Here is a 16,930-nt window from a genome sequence, read left to right as displayed (position 1 = left end):
CACACTGTATGGGACGTCTCGTACATGACCTGGCCATTGGTTTTTTCTACTTATTTGAAATGAGGTTTTTATTTGTGTCTTAAGTAGAAAAGAGGCCTATATCTCCAAAACGCTGCAGTAAAATTGTTAGATAATTGGTGTGCACACTCTATGGGACGTCCCGTACATGACCTGACCATTGTTTTTTTCTACTTATTAGAAAATAGGTTTTTATTTGTGTCTAAAGTAGAAGAGAGGCCTATATCTCCAAAACGCTGCAGTAAAATGGTTAGATAATTGGTGTGCACACTCTACGGGACGTCCCGTACATGACCTGGCCATTGGTTTTTTATACTAATTCGAAATGAGGTTTTTATTTGTGTCTAAAGTAGAAAAGAGGCCTATATCTCCAAAACGCTGCAGTAAAATGGTTAGATAATTGGTGTGCACACTCTACGGGACGTCCCGTACATGACCTGACCATTGTTTTTTTCTACTTATTAGAAATGAGGTTTTTATTTGTGTCTAAAGTAGAAGAGAGGCCTATATCTCCAAAACGCTGCAGCAAAATGGTTAGATAATTGGTGTGCACACTCTACGGGACGTCCCGTACATGACCTGGCCATTGTTTTTTTCTACTAATTTGAAATGAGGTTTTTATAGGTGTCTAAAGTAGAAAAGAGGCCTATATCTCCAAAACGCTGCAGTAAAATTGCTAGATAATTGGTGAGCACACTCTATGGGACGTCCCGTACATGAAATGACCATTGTTTTTTCCTACTTATTAGAAATGAGGTTTTTATTGTTGTTTATAGTTGAATAGTTGCCTATATCTCCAAAACGCTGCAGTAAAACGGTAAGATATTTGGTGAGCACACTCTATGGGACGTCCCGTACATAACTTGACCATTGTTGTTTTCTACTTATTAGAAAATAGGTTTTTATTTGTGTCTAAAGTAGAAGAGAGGCCTATATCTCCAAAACGCTGCAGTAAAATGGTTAGATAATTGGTGTGCACACTGTATGGGACGTCTCGTACATGACCTGGCCATTGGTTTTTTCTACTTATTTGAAATGAGGTTTTTTTATTTGTGTCTAAAGTAGAAAAGAGGCCTATATCTCCAAAACGCTGCAGTAAAATGGTTAGATAATTGGTGTGCACACTCTACGGGACGTCCCGTACATGACCTGACCATTGTTTTTTTGTACTTATTAGAAATGAGGTTTTTATTTGTGTCTAAAGTAGAAGAGAGGCCTATATCTCCAAAACGCTGCAGTAAAATGGTTAGATAATTGGTGTGCACACTCTACGGGACGTCCCGTACATGACCTGACCATTGTTTTTTTGTACTTATTAGAAATGAGGTTTTTATTTGTGTCTAAAGTAGAAGAGAGGCCTATATCTCCAAAACGCTGCAGTAAAATGGTTAGATAATTGGTGAGCACACTCTATGGGATGTCCCGTACATGACCTGACCATTGTTTTTTTTTATACTTATTAAAAAATATTTTTTATAGGTGTCCAAAGTAGAAGAGAGGCCTATATCTCCAAAACGCTGCAGTAAAATGGTTAGATAATTGGTGTGCACACTCTATGGGACGTCCCGTACATGACCTGACCATTGTTTTTTTGTACTTATTAGAAATGAGGTTTTTGTTTGTGTCTAAAGTAGAATAGAGGCCTATATCTCTAAAAGCGCTGCAGTAAAATGGTTAGATATTTGGTGAGCACACTCTATGGGACGTCCCGTACATGACCTGACCATTGGTTTTTTCTACTTATTAGAAATGAGGTTTTTATTTGTGTCTAAAGAAGAATAGAGGCCTATATCTCCAAAACGCTGCAGTAAAATGGTTAGATAATTGGTGTGCACAGTCTATGGGACGTCCCGTACATGACATGACCATTGTTTTTTTCTACTTATAGGTTTTTATAGGTGTCTAAAGTAGAAGAGAGGCATTGGGACATTAGGACATGGGACATTTAATTCAAGAGAAACTGTCTTTTTAATACTAAAAAAACATGAAAAAAGAGGCATTTAAAAGAGTGTATACTTTATTTGATCTCTTTTTACAAATAATTATGCTGTAAACCTGTACATAAAAAATGTCTTGAGGTGTTACCTGTAAAGAAAAAAACCAAAACATATGTCAAAGAATTACAAATGTCAAAGACGAAATGAGTAGATAGATAGATAGATAGATAGATAGATAGATAGATAGATAGATAGATAGATAGATAGATAGATAGATAGATAGATAGATAGATAGATAGATAGATAGATAGATGATAGATAGATAGATTACAAAGAAAGAAAGAATGAAAGAAAGAAAATAGAAAGATAGAAAGAATGAAAGAAAGAAAAATAGAAAGAAAGAAAGAAACATAGAAAGAAAGAAAGAAATACAGAAAGAAAAAACAGCTAGATAAATAGATAGATAGATAGATAGATAGATTACAAACAAAGAAAGAAAGAAAGAAAGAAAGAAAGAAAGAAAGAAAGAAAAATAGAAAGATAGAAAGAAAGAAAAATAGAAAGATAGAAAGAAAGATAGAAAGAAAGAAAATAGAAAGAAAGAAAGAAAGAAAAATAGAAAGATAGAACGAATGAAAGAAAGAAAGAAAGAAAGAAAGAATGAAAGAAAGAAAAATAGAAAGAAAGAATGAAAGAAAGAAAAATAGAAAGAAAGAAAGAAAGAAAAATAGATGGAAAGAAAGAAAGAAATGATAGATAGATAGACATAGATAGATAGATAGATAGATAGATAGATAGATAGATAGATAGATAGATAGATAGATAGATAGATAGATAGATAGATAGATAGATAGATAGATAGATAGATAGATAGATAGATAGATAGATAGATAGATAGATAGATAGATACAGACGGACGGAAACGATCTGGGCAACTCAAGCGCCTTGAAGCGCGTTCTTTTTCTGTTGTAACTGAAATTACCGTATTCATGGTAATAGGCGCACACACTTAGTTTTTTTAGCGGCTGGCTTGACCGTGTATTTTCGAACCACGGCTGGCTTGACCGCAGTAGCTATCTGCCATAACCTTTTAATCTGTTTAACCATAACCTAAACCATAGCCTACATTTTCCTTTTATAGACATACTCATTTTTATCCTAAAACCCTGTTTTTAAATAAGACATCTTGTTATTAAAAAAAAAAAAATAAAAAAAAAACATCATGTTATTTGTCAAGAAGCCTAACAACACACAATTCCAGCGTCAACCCATCAGGTGTCCTATCTCTCTCCCTAAGGCGGAGTTATCCACAGGTGTGTGCGCGCGCGTGTGTGTGGACAGGTAAAGCTGCAGAAGTTTAGTTCTAACCGATTTAGTTGGTTTAGTGTAAGGACGAATTAAATAGCCTACACACATTTTGATCGTGATTCATGTGCTTTTCGGAGTGCCAGAGAAAAATTCTTCCCAACGATCGAACATATTTCAGATGTTGCAATCTCAAATAAGGACCTGACTAAAGTTCAAATTCTCAGGACAAAAGGGACCCGATGAACATGAAGAAAACATATTCTGGTAAGTAGCCTAGGCTTACGGCACCACCAGTTTCGTGTCAACTGACAACCGCTGTGATCATGAGCTGTTAATCTAGAGACCACTGTGGCTAAAAGTGAAACCAAACCTGAAAAGTTCATTTGTGCTGTGATATCCTCTTTTTTTTCTATTTTAAACAATCGATTTACTTACACAACATATGCAAATTATTAGAATTCATCGTAACATCTTAAAACGTATGTCATGATATTATAAACAAATTTAAAATGGCATAGTAGAATAATACGTAGGCTAAAGGCAATTAACTGATTGACTGAAAAAAAATATTAAATTGAAAGTTAGTTATCTCACGTGTTGTGCATCTTTCGTCAGGGTTGGTTAGATTTTTATTATGCTACTGAATTTATACCTTTTCAGATGTCCAGAGCCTACAGGCTACTTTATGACAAACGTTGGGGTCTTGCACAATTATTTATTAGATGGTTCTTTCCTTGAGAATGTCGTAGCTACGTTTTGCATTAGCCTATGTGAAATTGAAATAGACAAAGTTAGCCAAAGCTACCGCAGTTAGCTAAATGTAATTATTATAATTATTAAATGTGTGTGATACATTTGTGACATGCAAATTTATAATAAACTTATGGGCCTAAATAATTATTTGTCAGTGTTTAGGCCTATGTAGGTACCGCACTGATTGCAATTAAACGCATGCATGCTGTTGGTATGGTTACCACCTTGAAAGACCACACTCTAAAAAATGCTGGGTTGTTTTAACCCAACTTTGGGTCAAATATGGACTAACCCAGCCGTTGGGTTAAATTTTTACATTACATTTTTAACCCAACATTTCGGGTTTGTCCATATTTGACCCAAAATTGGGTTAAAACAACCCAGCATTTTTTAGAGTGCATGACTTCTGTTTGGCAAGTGAAAATATAGCCTATTTTTCTTAAACATAAATGATGTATTTATAATGCGAGTTATAATTTAAAATAACACTTTAGCTCCATTTCCACTGTCAGGTCAATGCGAGCCAGGACTTTCAATGGGCCGGGCTGGGCTAAAAGGCAAACCATAGCAAAACGAACACGATAAAAGTGGCCGTTTGTTGGCATTTTTGGTGTTTACTTAAATAAGCGATACACTGATCATAATGAATTAATTTGTGCCAAGATTGCACATTAGTCACACAGAAATAAAGTGATATTTGCCGTTATTTTACAAAAGAGAGAGGAGACGTAGGCCTACATTCTTATTGTAAACACAATTAGAAAGAATTTTACACCAAAAATATGACATGAGGAGCTTTAGCACTCTCTTCAGTGACAGTCCCATTACAGTTAGATTTTCAGTCAAAGAAACAGAGGAAGCTCCTGAAAAACTTACTTTATTTTATGACATAGGCTATGCAGAGCTATGGGTATCAGAAAGTCCGGTATAAAGAGATGAGTCGTAATGACAGACAAAAAAACTAATACACAAATGTGATTTGTCTGATTTAATAATTAGTGTGCATATTGTGTGCATAAAGATTTCTGCTTTATAGGATGATCAGAATCCACATCAAATCACAAACAGAAGTTATCACAAACACTGGCTGTTGGCTAAAAGTGAGTTTTGAGCTGAAATGATTTTAAAAGTCTTTATATTAAATAAACCATGGCACTGCCATCTCCTGATAAACTCTGCCTTTGTTCGCAACTACTCCTCAAGCCCCAGTTGGCTCGCTTTGGCCCAAGGTATTCGACAGACCAAAAAACACTGGCTGTTGGCTCCAACAGAGCCCTGACAAGGCCCGATCAAACCCTGGCCACACATTTGAAGATTTTAAGCCCAAATTTGTGGCCCGTTAGCCCTCAATTATCTTTTACTGTTCCCAGAGAACAATCCCAAATCGTAAATATCAAACGTTCGATTTTTAGGACTCTTGATCCAATGAGAAAGTGCAAGCTTCAATGACCGTATGTTGCCTGCTTCTATAGATAAAAAATTGGCAGCCAAAAAAATTCCCACAAAAGTGGAGTATTGACAAAGAAGATCACCCATATTCATTTTTTTTCTCCTTTGTTTTTCAAAAGAAAACTCACTCCATGAGAACCAGCGGACGATGTCGATCGTCCTCCATTTGTTTTTTTCTCAAGTCACGTTTGATCTCGCAAGTCTCCATGAGATAGTCTCACTGTGAAAATGTTACTACGATCGACAGGTGTGGTCTCACAGTTCGGATAAATCTTCTAGTATGTGCATTTGGAGGATTATAATGCTAAAAATTGGTTGAAACTGCCCTTATGTCTGTGGACTCTCACAGTTTTAAAATCGGTTAAGATTTTAAAATCGTCTCACATCACATCGACTCATTTGTGTGACCATATTTACTGAACATGCTAGATTCTGTGTATTACAGTGCCAGTGGAAACATTCATTGCTTGTTCCCAGAGTTTTAACTTCACTATTTCCCCTTCGTTGTGTAACGGAGCCTGCGGCGCTACATAGAGCTCTTCCATTGAGCACAGCCGCATGTTTCTTCCCTATAATCTTGACAAACTCATAAGCCGAACTCTCTGTGTACACAATGATTTGGCAGGAATGTAGTGTTTCCTTGGGCCTGCCAAAGTCATTGTCACAGCACACCCAACTCCTAGCACACACATGTTGGATCATGTAATCAGTCAGTCCTTTTTCTCCTTCTTTCTCTGGCAGCACACACTATATGTGATCTCATTCAGAGAATATCCCTCTGGTACAACTTTGGCCCCCACTCCAAGAACAATGATAGTTCACCCAAAAATAAAAATTCTGTCATCATTTACTCACCCTCGTGTTGTTCCTAACCTGAAGAAGAAATAGAAGTAAATTCTGACAGAGTGTTATTTATTTATTTATTTTGGCTGGAATATCACTTAAAAGTCATAAGCACTTCAAGTTTGTGTTTATTGATTTACATATTTCAAAGATTATGAAACACTTTGTATTGAGTGTGCACATGTAACACACCCTAAGAACCAAATCAGTAACTCACAATGAAAAGTAATCAAACACTAACACAATAAGACTCCACTAGACATGTACACGCATAGAGAGCGTAAATCATATCATTTACTATATGACACACTGTCAGCTCTTTCTGCAACAGTTTAATGCTTGGATGAACTTATGATTCTTTGTTTACTGGATACGATTTATTGGATTGAATTGAATGCAGTACTTCCATGTGTAAGGATTCATGCTAAAAAATGTCTCCCATGTCTCATCTGGAAGTGAATAATTTTGAGCGGATGAATGAATCTCTTTGTTAATCCTTTGTTTTGGATCATTGCCCAACAGAGCTTACTGTGAGGCAATAGAGACTCTGCACTATAGCACATATTTTATCAGTTTCTGGCTCCTTTTCCTTCACTGCCTCCCTCCCCTTTCCTGACCTGCCCTGTCATCACAGTCGAGCTGACAGGTGAGTCAGCGGCAACACGAATCTCCTGTAAAATTAACCCAGGCTTTGAAATTCCTCTCCTCTCCAGAGGCATGTCGACTCGGAAGGTTGATCACAGTCATTTTCAGGACCATGTCACACATTTCACTCGTGCTAAAATGTTTCTTTTGACAGCACTTGACTTTGACACTGAAACTGACTGATGGTTTGGTGTTTTCCTACCTCCTCCATGTCTCACTGCTTCTGTCTCTGTCACTCAAGACTGTTAGCTTAGTGATTACTGAATGCGGACACAGGAATGTCGTGGATTGATAATGGCCACTTCATCTTGCAGGGTGTGTATGGTTAAGAATCAGGAGAGCGGAGTTAAAGATTACCTACATCACTGTGTCACATGTCCAGCAAGGCTAAGGATTTCTGCTAACATTACCATATAGAACTGCAAAAATAATGATTGTATCCAAACTAAACTCCTCCTGTCTGTCACTGGTCAGCCATAGATATAAACCCACCCCAAACTCACAACATTGGTTGAGCAATGGTCGGGATGTTTAAAAACAGAGAGTAACGTTTTGATAGCACCACAGATTTACAGTGATTCCATTTTTCAGGGGAATCAACCTACAGTTTTTGTTTTTACTTAAACTTAACAGAAAAAATTACACTCTGAAATCAAAATTGAAAACTCTTATTTTTATGGAATATTGGCGCAATTATTATGAATGACTTTTCCATGTAAAACATTTTTTTTACAATGTACCCTTGTAATCTGTAATCAAAACAACTTCCCCTCCCTCTTCCAGCAACATTTTCTTACCTTCTCTTATGACGCGTTTACTGGTGGGAGGGCGGGACATCCTGTCACTCACATGACATCACAGCAATAGCATAACCACCACCATCCATCATTCCAACCATTTCACCATTTCCTCACAATAGAGGAGAAAATACAATGGCAACTTCCACTTCATGCCGACTCATCTCTAAGCCGCTCACATTTATAGCAAATTTGTACTGTTCTTTCTTGGCATTCTGGTTTAATTAAAATACTAGTCTATAGAGGAAAATAAAAGGCATGGTTTTGTTTTAGCTTGTTAAATATTCTTCATTAGTGGTGAGGCAATGCCAACAGTGTCTGAGAAGCCAGTGAAGAGTCTTGGGAGATGGTACGATGGGGATCTAAAGGACACAGTTCGAGTGAGAGAAGTTAGACGACAAGCAGTGGAAGAGCATAAACAGCTGTGCTCTACCAGGCAAACTTAAACCGAGGCTTCTGTGGCCACTGACTGTGTACAAGGTTTCTCTGACAACATTGGAATAAGCTGGAAGCGTTAATTAAGTAGTTAATTGTAGTTAAGTTCATACATGAAAATGGTTGGGAGTTCATAAAAAGTTCTTGGTTGGGAGTTCAAAACAAGTTCATACAGGAAATGGTTGGGAGTTCCACGCCACCTCAGCAGAGTGGGACTTTATAGTAAAGGAATATTGCAGCTACCAGTCTCTGCTTTAACCAAGGAGTTTAAGTGCACCAAGATCAGACTGGAAATGGCAGGGAGGCAGCCCCCGTGTTAAAAACTGGTAGAAGGTGGTCAGCAAAGAAAACTGTAAGGCTGTTAGAGGCAAAGGCTGCCCTTCAAATTAGGGATATCATGGGACAGGTACAGCATGGAAGAGGGGGTTTTGGGTTTAGTTTATCTCCTCCTAAATGGCACAAGGCAGGCCCAGCTCAAAGGAGAAAGCTGGTAGTCCACAAGGTGAGAATGTAGGAGGAGAGGATGAGGTGAGGTGTATAAAGGCCATTTAGTTTACTGTAAAGCTATGTCTTCGTTTTGCTTATCTTGGCGAAAGCCTTGTACAAATCAGTATGAAGGTTTAACATCTATTGTGTAATGAAATCATTTAAAGAGGAAAATAAAAGGCATGTTTTTTTTAGCTTGTTTTTAAACTTGAAGTGGATATTTTTTTCTTCCATTTTCTTTATGGTTGTGAAACAGGATATCTACATGTGTGATGTTTGAAACATGTAATCATAATGATAGGGATTTCAAAATTAAACTATTATTTCCCTTTAGATAGGGTTTTACCCCAATTTTGTTTTGAATGGCAGCTATATATAAACTGTACATATAAAATAGAGACAATTAGCTATATATATACACACTCACCTAAAGTATCAAAAGTATTATTAGGAACACCACACTTCCTGTATACTGTGTTTGACCCCCTTTAGCCTTCAGAACTGGCATTCAACAAGGTGCTGAAAGCATTCTTTAGAAATGTTGGCCCATATTGATAGGATAGCATCTTGCAGTTGATGGAGATTTGTGGGATGCACATCAGGGCACGAAGCTCCCGCTCCACCACATCCCAAATCTAGTGACTGTGGGGGCCATTTAGTACAGTGAACACAGTGAAGTTTGAAATGATTCAAGATTTGTGACATGGTGCATCATCCTGCTGGAAGTAGCCATCAGAGGATGGGGACATGGTGGCCATAAAGGGATGGACATGGTCAGAAACAATGCTCAGGTAGGCCGTGGCATTTAAACGATTCCCAATTGGCATTAAGGGGCCTAAAGTGTGCCAAGAAAACATCCCCCACACCATTACACCACCAGCACCACCAGCCTGCACAGTGGTAACAAGGCATGATGGATTCATGTTCTTATTGTGTTTATGCCAAATTCCGACTACAATCTGAATGTCTCAACAGAAATCAAGACTCATTAGACCAGGCAACATTTTTTGAGTCTTCAACTGTCCAATTTTGGTGAGCTCTTGCAAATTGTAGTGGAGCTCTTTTTCCTATTTGTAGTGGAGATGAGTGTTACCCGGTGGGGTCTTCTGCTGTTGTAGCCCATCTGCCTCAAGGTTGTGTGTGTTGTGGCTTCACAAATGCTTTGCTGCATACCTCAGTTGTAACAAAGTGGTAATTTCAGTCAAAGTTGCTCTTCTATCAGCTTGAATCAGTCGGCCCATTCTCCTCTGTCCTCTAGCATCAACAAGGCATTTTCACCCACATGACTGCCGCATACTGGATGTTTTTCCCTTTTCACACCATTCTTTGTACAGTCCCTCCAGAAAAAAGTGATTATGGGATCGCTGAATTCAATGCAAAATCAGCCAAAGTATCCCGCATATTCCATCGCATTTTTAAAGAAAACGGGCCGCGTAATCAAGGATTTTTGCCCGCAACAATCACCAAAAAAACTTGCGTTTTCTGGAAGGACAACCATAGAAATGGTTGTGCGTGAAAATCCCAGTAACTGAGCAGATTGTGAAATACTCAGACAGGCCTGTCTAGCACCAACATCCATGCCATGCTCAAAATTGCTTAAATCACCTTTATTTCCCATTCTGGCATTCAGTTTGGAGTTCAGGAGATTGTCTTGACCAGGACCACACCCCTAAATGCATTGAAGCAACGCTACAGAGATTTGAATTTGGGTATGTCGTTTTCGGACAATTCTCAAAAATAGGGGTGCTGGTTAAGAGGTTAAAAGAGAGGAATTGGCAATAAAGTTTCACCTCAAAATCAACATGAAATAATATAGATAAAACATAAAAAATAGAAGATAAAATAAAATCATAAAACACTACACAAAACCTTACACGATATTGTTTTAAAAATATGAATGCTATAGCCCCTTTCCCTTCAGTTGGTAGACAATTCCACATTTTTGATGCTTAGTGGCTCAAAGTACCACCAGATAGTTTATTATTTTTTGGAACTATAAGATTTGGAACATATCTCGACAGACAGTCTGAAATGTATTTCCCGATTATACAGTGTTTTACAAACCAATAAAATAACCTTAAAGTCAATCCTTTGATGAATTAACCAACCAAAGCTATTCAATTAAAACTGGTGTAATACGCTCTCTCCTTTTTTAATTTCATTTGTACTCTGGATGCTGCATTTTGTATCAATTGTAACTTCACTACAGAACACTGCCGAGTTCAGACTGCATGATTTTAGCCACGATTTTTGCTCGCCAACAGGTTTTGAGAAATCGCCGACAAATGCCCGAAATCACAGGCAAATCGGCGCTCGTTCACGCGAGTGACAATCACGCAGTGTGAGCAAAGACGTGATCTGAGAGAATCGCCGACACCCGTGAGATATTTGGCATGCTAAATATCCGGACCTGCCGGCGATTCAAAATCCTGCTGTGTGAAAAGTGTTTTGACTGAAAACTACATCGGCGATTACCGACAGCCAGTAAGAGAGCAAGATACAGAGCAGCGGGGAGTTCGGGAAGGAGTTATAGGCCTAGATCACATGCACATGCATGGCATTGTTTCAGAAAAAGGCTTCTTCTCTGTCTATTTGGACCCAAGAAATGAGAAAAAATAGTCTTAATTTGGCAGGAGCACCGGTGTTTATTTGACGTTTCATTCATCTGAGCTTTAGCCTATCACAAAAAAGAAAAAGAAAAAAAAAGTCACATGTGAGAACTCCGGTCTTGCACATGTGATGTTGCGTTGTTTCCTTGTCACATCTCACGTGTGTTTGTTGTGAAACGTAGTTTGCGTGCAAGCGTGCTAGACGGCGATTTTTCCTATTGTAAAGTCATGCAGTGTGAAACCTTCTGTCGCCGATCCATCGTCCAGTGTGAACACAGCAGCGACTGAATGCTGGCCAAGACTGGTCATGCAGTGTGAAAAGAGCAGCGACCTGACTACTTTGAAAATCGTGCAGTCTGAACTCGGCAAGCCAGTATACATTACTGTAATCAAAATGAGAGAAGATAAAAGCATAAATGAGTTTCTTAGCATCATCCAAAATTAAAAAGGACAAATATTAGCAATACTTCTCAGATGATAAAAGCCAGTTTTTATCACTTGATTCAAATGAGAATTAAAACTCAGGTCACAGCCCAAAATGACACACATGTTCTGAACTTATTTCTTAGATTGTTTATTTGTATGTTATTGTAATGTTATTTTTTTCATGTATGTGAAAAAAATGAATTACTCACTCATTACAGTATCTTAAAATAAAAAAATAGCACAAGTTTATAATGCAAAATTAGACTCATCTGCAGGAAGAGCAAACTGACACAGAGACTCATCAGAGTTTCAGAAAAGAGTCTCTGGGGATTCGCTTGAAACGATAAATAAAACTACACATCTGAAAGGAAATAAATGAATGCCCTGTCATCTGTTAAACAGCATAATTATACTTAGGGACTGGCCTAGAGTGTTTTTTTTTTTTTGTTTCCTATAGCGGCACACAGGAAATTCACACATTCAACACGTCTTAGCTTTTTCTTTGTCACAAACTTCTTGGAATCAGCAAAAAATTCTGACCAACTTACATTCACACACACATGGAATCTCTCAGTGATACATTCGAAACAGCCAGTAGCATCAAACCCTTTCACCCCTTTTACGAGAACCGTTTACAGAAGTTACCAGCTGAAGGTTAAACTCTTATGCTTTATGGTTATAGGAGTTAAAATGGACTTATCATGAAAGTAAACAAGTTTTTTATTTTGAGGTTAAATATCTAGACGTGTTGGCCAACTATCGGAAATTCATTATCACATTTACCAGTAACATTACACAACTTAGACATGCAGCATGACCTACATTACAGTTCAAACCTGTGCAAAGGAGTTTGGCCTTTACAGTTTGACCTTTTGAGTCATCTCTGTATCTCACTGGTGTTATAAACACTGTCACTTTGCAAAACTCTGTATTGAATCACTTGATGTCTGATACTTACATTCACCATGAAATCAAAACTGACTATTAAATTTTTTTATGGGATATTGCAGAATTTACTATAAATGATTTAATCGTGCACATAATGTTTTGTAATTCATGTGCCCTCATAATATTTCCTCAAAATAACTTCCCCCGCCTCTTGCAGCAACATCTCTTCTCGTGAGAGCAGGACAACCTGTCACTCACATGATATCACAGCAATTGCAAACCACAACCATCCAACCATCCAATTAATTGCAATGGACAAAATCAAGTCGTTTTTTCTTGTTTTTTCTTGTTTGAAAAGCTGTTTCACTTCAATATTAGTCATAATAGAGAGGAAAAGACTATCACAATTTCCGTTTCAAGCTGACTTTAATCCTGCTGATCTTAAGGGTTCTTATTGCCAGTCTAGATTTCAAATGACAGCAGCGTTTGATCCGTCTCTCTGTGTTTGTGACCCATCTGACTTTATTTTACACACACATGCAGCCCTTAATTGAGTGGGTCGAGCTTCAATGCTCTGATGTCTTTTCCCAACACATCTGCTTTCCTCTACTCCATTTCTTCTGGACACCGTGTCCTTTACATCTTTCTCTATATCCTTCCTCCTAAGCAGATCATTCTGATCCGTGTTTCCATTATGTCTTCTGCGCTGACAGGCATTGCGAGGTCCACCAGTGGCAGGCGGAGACCAGAGAGAGGAGAGGCAACAAGTCCTACTGGTACTGGTACTGGTAAGTGTTCACGTTCACCCATGGGTTTGCTGTTGTTGATTATTGTGATGATACACTATAAGTACTCCCCCCCCCCCCCCCCCAAAAAAAAAAAAATGAGTCACAGATCTGATCTGTGGACAGAAGTCTTGGACAGGAGGAAAAAAAAACCTGTTAAATCCAAATCATAAAATGCAACTACAAGTTTGTATAGTAAAATTTGTTAGCTTTTAAAAGGAGGAGGAACCTCTGTTCCGCCAATTTGTTCATATAATGTTAGTTATTCATTAAAAATAAAAGATATTAAACAATAGATATTAATACTAATGTTAGTTATTATATTTTGTATTTTTTTATTGGTTTTATTTTTATTACTGCACACAATACAAACAAAATAAAGTGTATACTGTGTGTATGTGTTGGTAAAAGGATCCACTGCATTGGACATTAGGATTTGAATTATGATTGACATTGCTTGTAACGTAAAAACACAGCTGTTCATGGAGTGCTCAGAGATAGACTACAGTTAATGGAAATCTGTCATGACTCGTAAGGCATGTGTGTAGTTATGTTCTAGTGTTTTGATGTCTGTGTGTTAAAGGGTTAGTTCACCCAAAAATGAAAATTCTGTTCGTATTTACTCACCCTCATGTAATCAAACAGATCTCATTCCCCATTGACTACCATAGTAGGAAAAAATACATACTATAGTCAATGGGGAATGAGATCTGTTCCAACCCTAAGACTTTCGTTCATTTTCGGAACACAAATTAAGATTTTTTTTTTTTAATTAAATCTATGAGCTGGATCACTCTATAGGCTTCTAAGGGATCGAAAACTGGCTGGTCCAAAAGTTATGAAAGACATTGTTAAAATAGTCGTAAAGGGTAACTAAACCCTAAACTAACTTTTTTAGTTAATGATCTGTAATAATGGGTCTTTATTAGTGCTGATCATTGATTCAAGTAACTTTTTTGACATTTGGGTATAAAGTGTTTTAATTCTACAAAATATATGGTGTAGAAAGTCAGTGCTGCCCTCTTCAGTTTGAACGGTGGCTACTGCAGTTGAATTTTCCTATTGGATGTTTGCGGTTGTGACGTACGCGGGTAAGCAGATTCCAGCTCACGACGCCCTTGGTACGAGCTACCACGCCCTCGCCAGTTTAAAAACCATCTTGTTCCGTCAAAACCACTGCGAGTCAATAGTTGGAATTACAAGTATTGAAAACGATCAGGATAGAGTATTGTAGCATTGCATTTATATAGTTATTTAGATTATTTTGTGTAGCCTAGTTAGTTAGTAGCATAGTACAGTTAGGATAGCTTCAAGTTAGTGTAGATTTATCTGTGTTTAGTACAGTGGTCAAGATGGTAACGAAATAGAGGTGGAAATGGGCTTCTCCACACAGCTCCACTGTGTGGTTGGTTTGCTGCGGTCCAAGCCCGGGCGCGTTTGTTCCCGGCGCCCGCACCGTTGGTCTGGTGGTTGGCGCATGATAGAAAGCAGAACGTGGGTAAATATTGTTTTTTTTTATTAATTTGCTGCTATTATGAGCAGTTGAGTGAACAATATGGTTTACTGTGTGTGTGTCACATAAGGTGGACTTCTGCTGCTTGCAAACGGACTGTTTTGAGGAGACAGTGGATTTCCAAATGTGTTGCTCTGATACTACGCGCAATGCACGAATACATGAATACACATTCTCGCTCGTAGCCTATCCGAGGTCATCAACACTATCATCCCTTACAAGTGTTTTATTTAACTGAATACATCACAATAAGCTAAAACGCATGCACAGGATACTTTACTTCCTGAACAAGTGCACGCCCGAATCCATGTTGCTTTCACATTCACGCGAACTGCGGCACGGTTCGGAAGCAGGTAGTCGGGTTCGGTACACCAATGCTCACCCATGACAGCGTTCACATTAGCGATTTTTCATGCGAACCGTGCCCCGTTCCGAACTAAACTGCCAGTGTGAAAGCCCCCTTAGAGTGTGACAGAAGCTGTCACTGCGGGTCTCAGGTGCACGCCCCCTGCTCAGCCCCGCCCTCGGTTTGTCCCCTCTATCTCCGCTGGGGTCTACCCATTTTTTCAGGATTTTTTTAAAATTGCCAGTGGGTAGAGTCAGGCTCTGACCAGGGGTTTAATTACCCTTTAAGTTTATCAAGCGACGAGAATACTTTTTTAGGTTAGGGATAGAATAAGTTGACATTTAGTTGCAAAGTTATTTATAGTCAGTAGATTGTCTGTTGGAGGAGCATCACATTAAAGAGTTGGCAGATATTAAGCAGATAGTCTACTAATACTCTAATGAGAGTTAGTTGACATGTAGTTGCAAAGTTACTTCAACAGGATGTTCAAAAAGCACCATCAAAAAGTGTAACCATTTTTGATTACTTTTTTGGGCACAAAAAGTATTCTCTTAGCTTGATAAACTTAAGATTGAACCACTGTAGTCACTCAGACTATTTTAACAATGTCTTTAATAACTTTTCTGGGCCTGCAAGTTTCAATCCATTAGAAGCCAATGGAGGAGTGATCCAGCTCTCAGATTTAATAATAAAAAAAATCTTAATTTGTGTTCCAAAGATGAAAGAAAGTCTGACAGGGTTGGAACAACACGAGGGTGAGTAATTAGTGACAGAATTTTAATTTTTGGGGTGAACTAACCCTTAAATTAGCTCAGTCTTCCTCCATGCCCTGCCTGGTTGTCTCCTTGGTTACAGATTTGATTTGAGTCCTTAGTTTAGGTGTCTTGTTAACGCTGCCCTACAAAGCAAAAAGGCAGTAACTACGCAGAGTGCAGAACTGAGAAAAATTACTTTTGCTAGGGCTTTTTGCAGTTACTTTACAAACGACTACCATTTTTCTCTAAAACGACACGCATTTAACATAAGATGTTTTGTCACATAACAAAGGATGCCTTGAATGTCATGAAAATTGTAATAATTAATGCTTTACCAAAACTGCAGTTACTGCCTTTTTGCTTTGTAGGGCAGAACTAGTCTCATTAGTTCCTCTAGTTTGTGCTGTTTAGTCCTGTCTAGCTGTCTGTCTATGTTGCTTGGTTGTTCTGTTTGTGTTTTTGAAGTTCTCATTTAAAAACCACCAGTGATTGAATGATAAAAAAAATAAAAATAATTGGAACCATAGTGGATTTCCACGTCCAGTGTAATATGGATCTTGAAGCAAAACCAGTCGAGAATCAGTGTTTTAGAGTCATTAGAGTGTTTTAGAGTGGTTTAAGCTGCTGTCTATTTGGTTTGTTTTCTGTGTAAGAAGGATATATAAATTTAGAGAGGGAGAAAACCACAAAGAGCAGATGTTGTGCATCTATTGCTGTGGCTCATGAAGCATTCTCTCGCAGTGGACAGAGCAAATGATTACATGTTTACATTCGAGGATGTGTATATATCTTTGCACATATGTGGTTGCATGAGGGCTCGCACCTTGCATGCCTGTGTGTGTGTGTTATCTCACCGCTGAAGCATCCTCTCTCAGCGGGAAGCGTATGCTGATTTTGCAATTTCAGCACGTCTGCATATGGGGGTTGGTTGAAGATC

The 16,930-nt window shown here is 38.2% G+C and overlaps 1 protein-coding gene across 1 annotated transcript in view; it reads left to right on the top strand.

Annotated features, from left to right (window-relative positions):
- Positions 1-3,298: 3,298 nt before the first annotated feature.
- The window catches only part of septin9a (septin 9a), an 80,390-nt gene continuing 66,758 nt past the window's right edge, over positions 3,299-16,930 (top strand). The window contains exons 1-2 of the mRNA XM_039686763.2: positions 3,299-3,527; positions 13,308-13,382. Coding sequence (XP_039542697.2) covers positions 3,503-3,527; positions 13,308-13,382 — 100 coding nt within the window. The 5' untranslated portion in view covers positions 3,299-3,502. The remainder of the gene's footprint in view (positions 3,528-13,307; positions 13,383-16,930) is intronic.

This window comes from Pimephales promelas, chromosome 3 (assembly GCF_988280905.1).
Source record: "Pimephales promelas chromosome 3, fPimPro1.hap1.1, whole genome shotgun sequence".
NCBI classification, from domain to species: Eukaryota; Metazoa; Chordata; class Actinopteri; order Cypriniformes; family Leuciscidae; genus Pimephales; species Pimephales promelas.
Note: the sequence above shows the minus strand (reverse complement) of the source record. Positions and strands in the feature narration are given on the sequence as shown.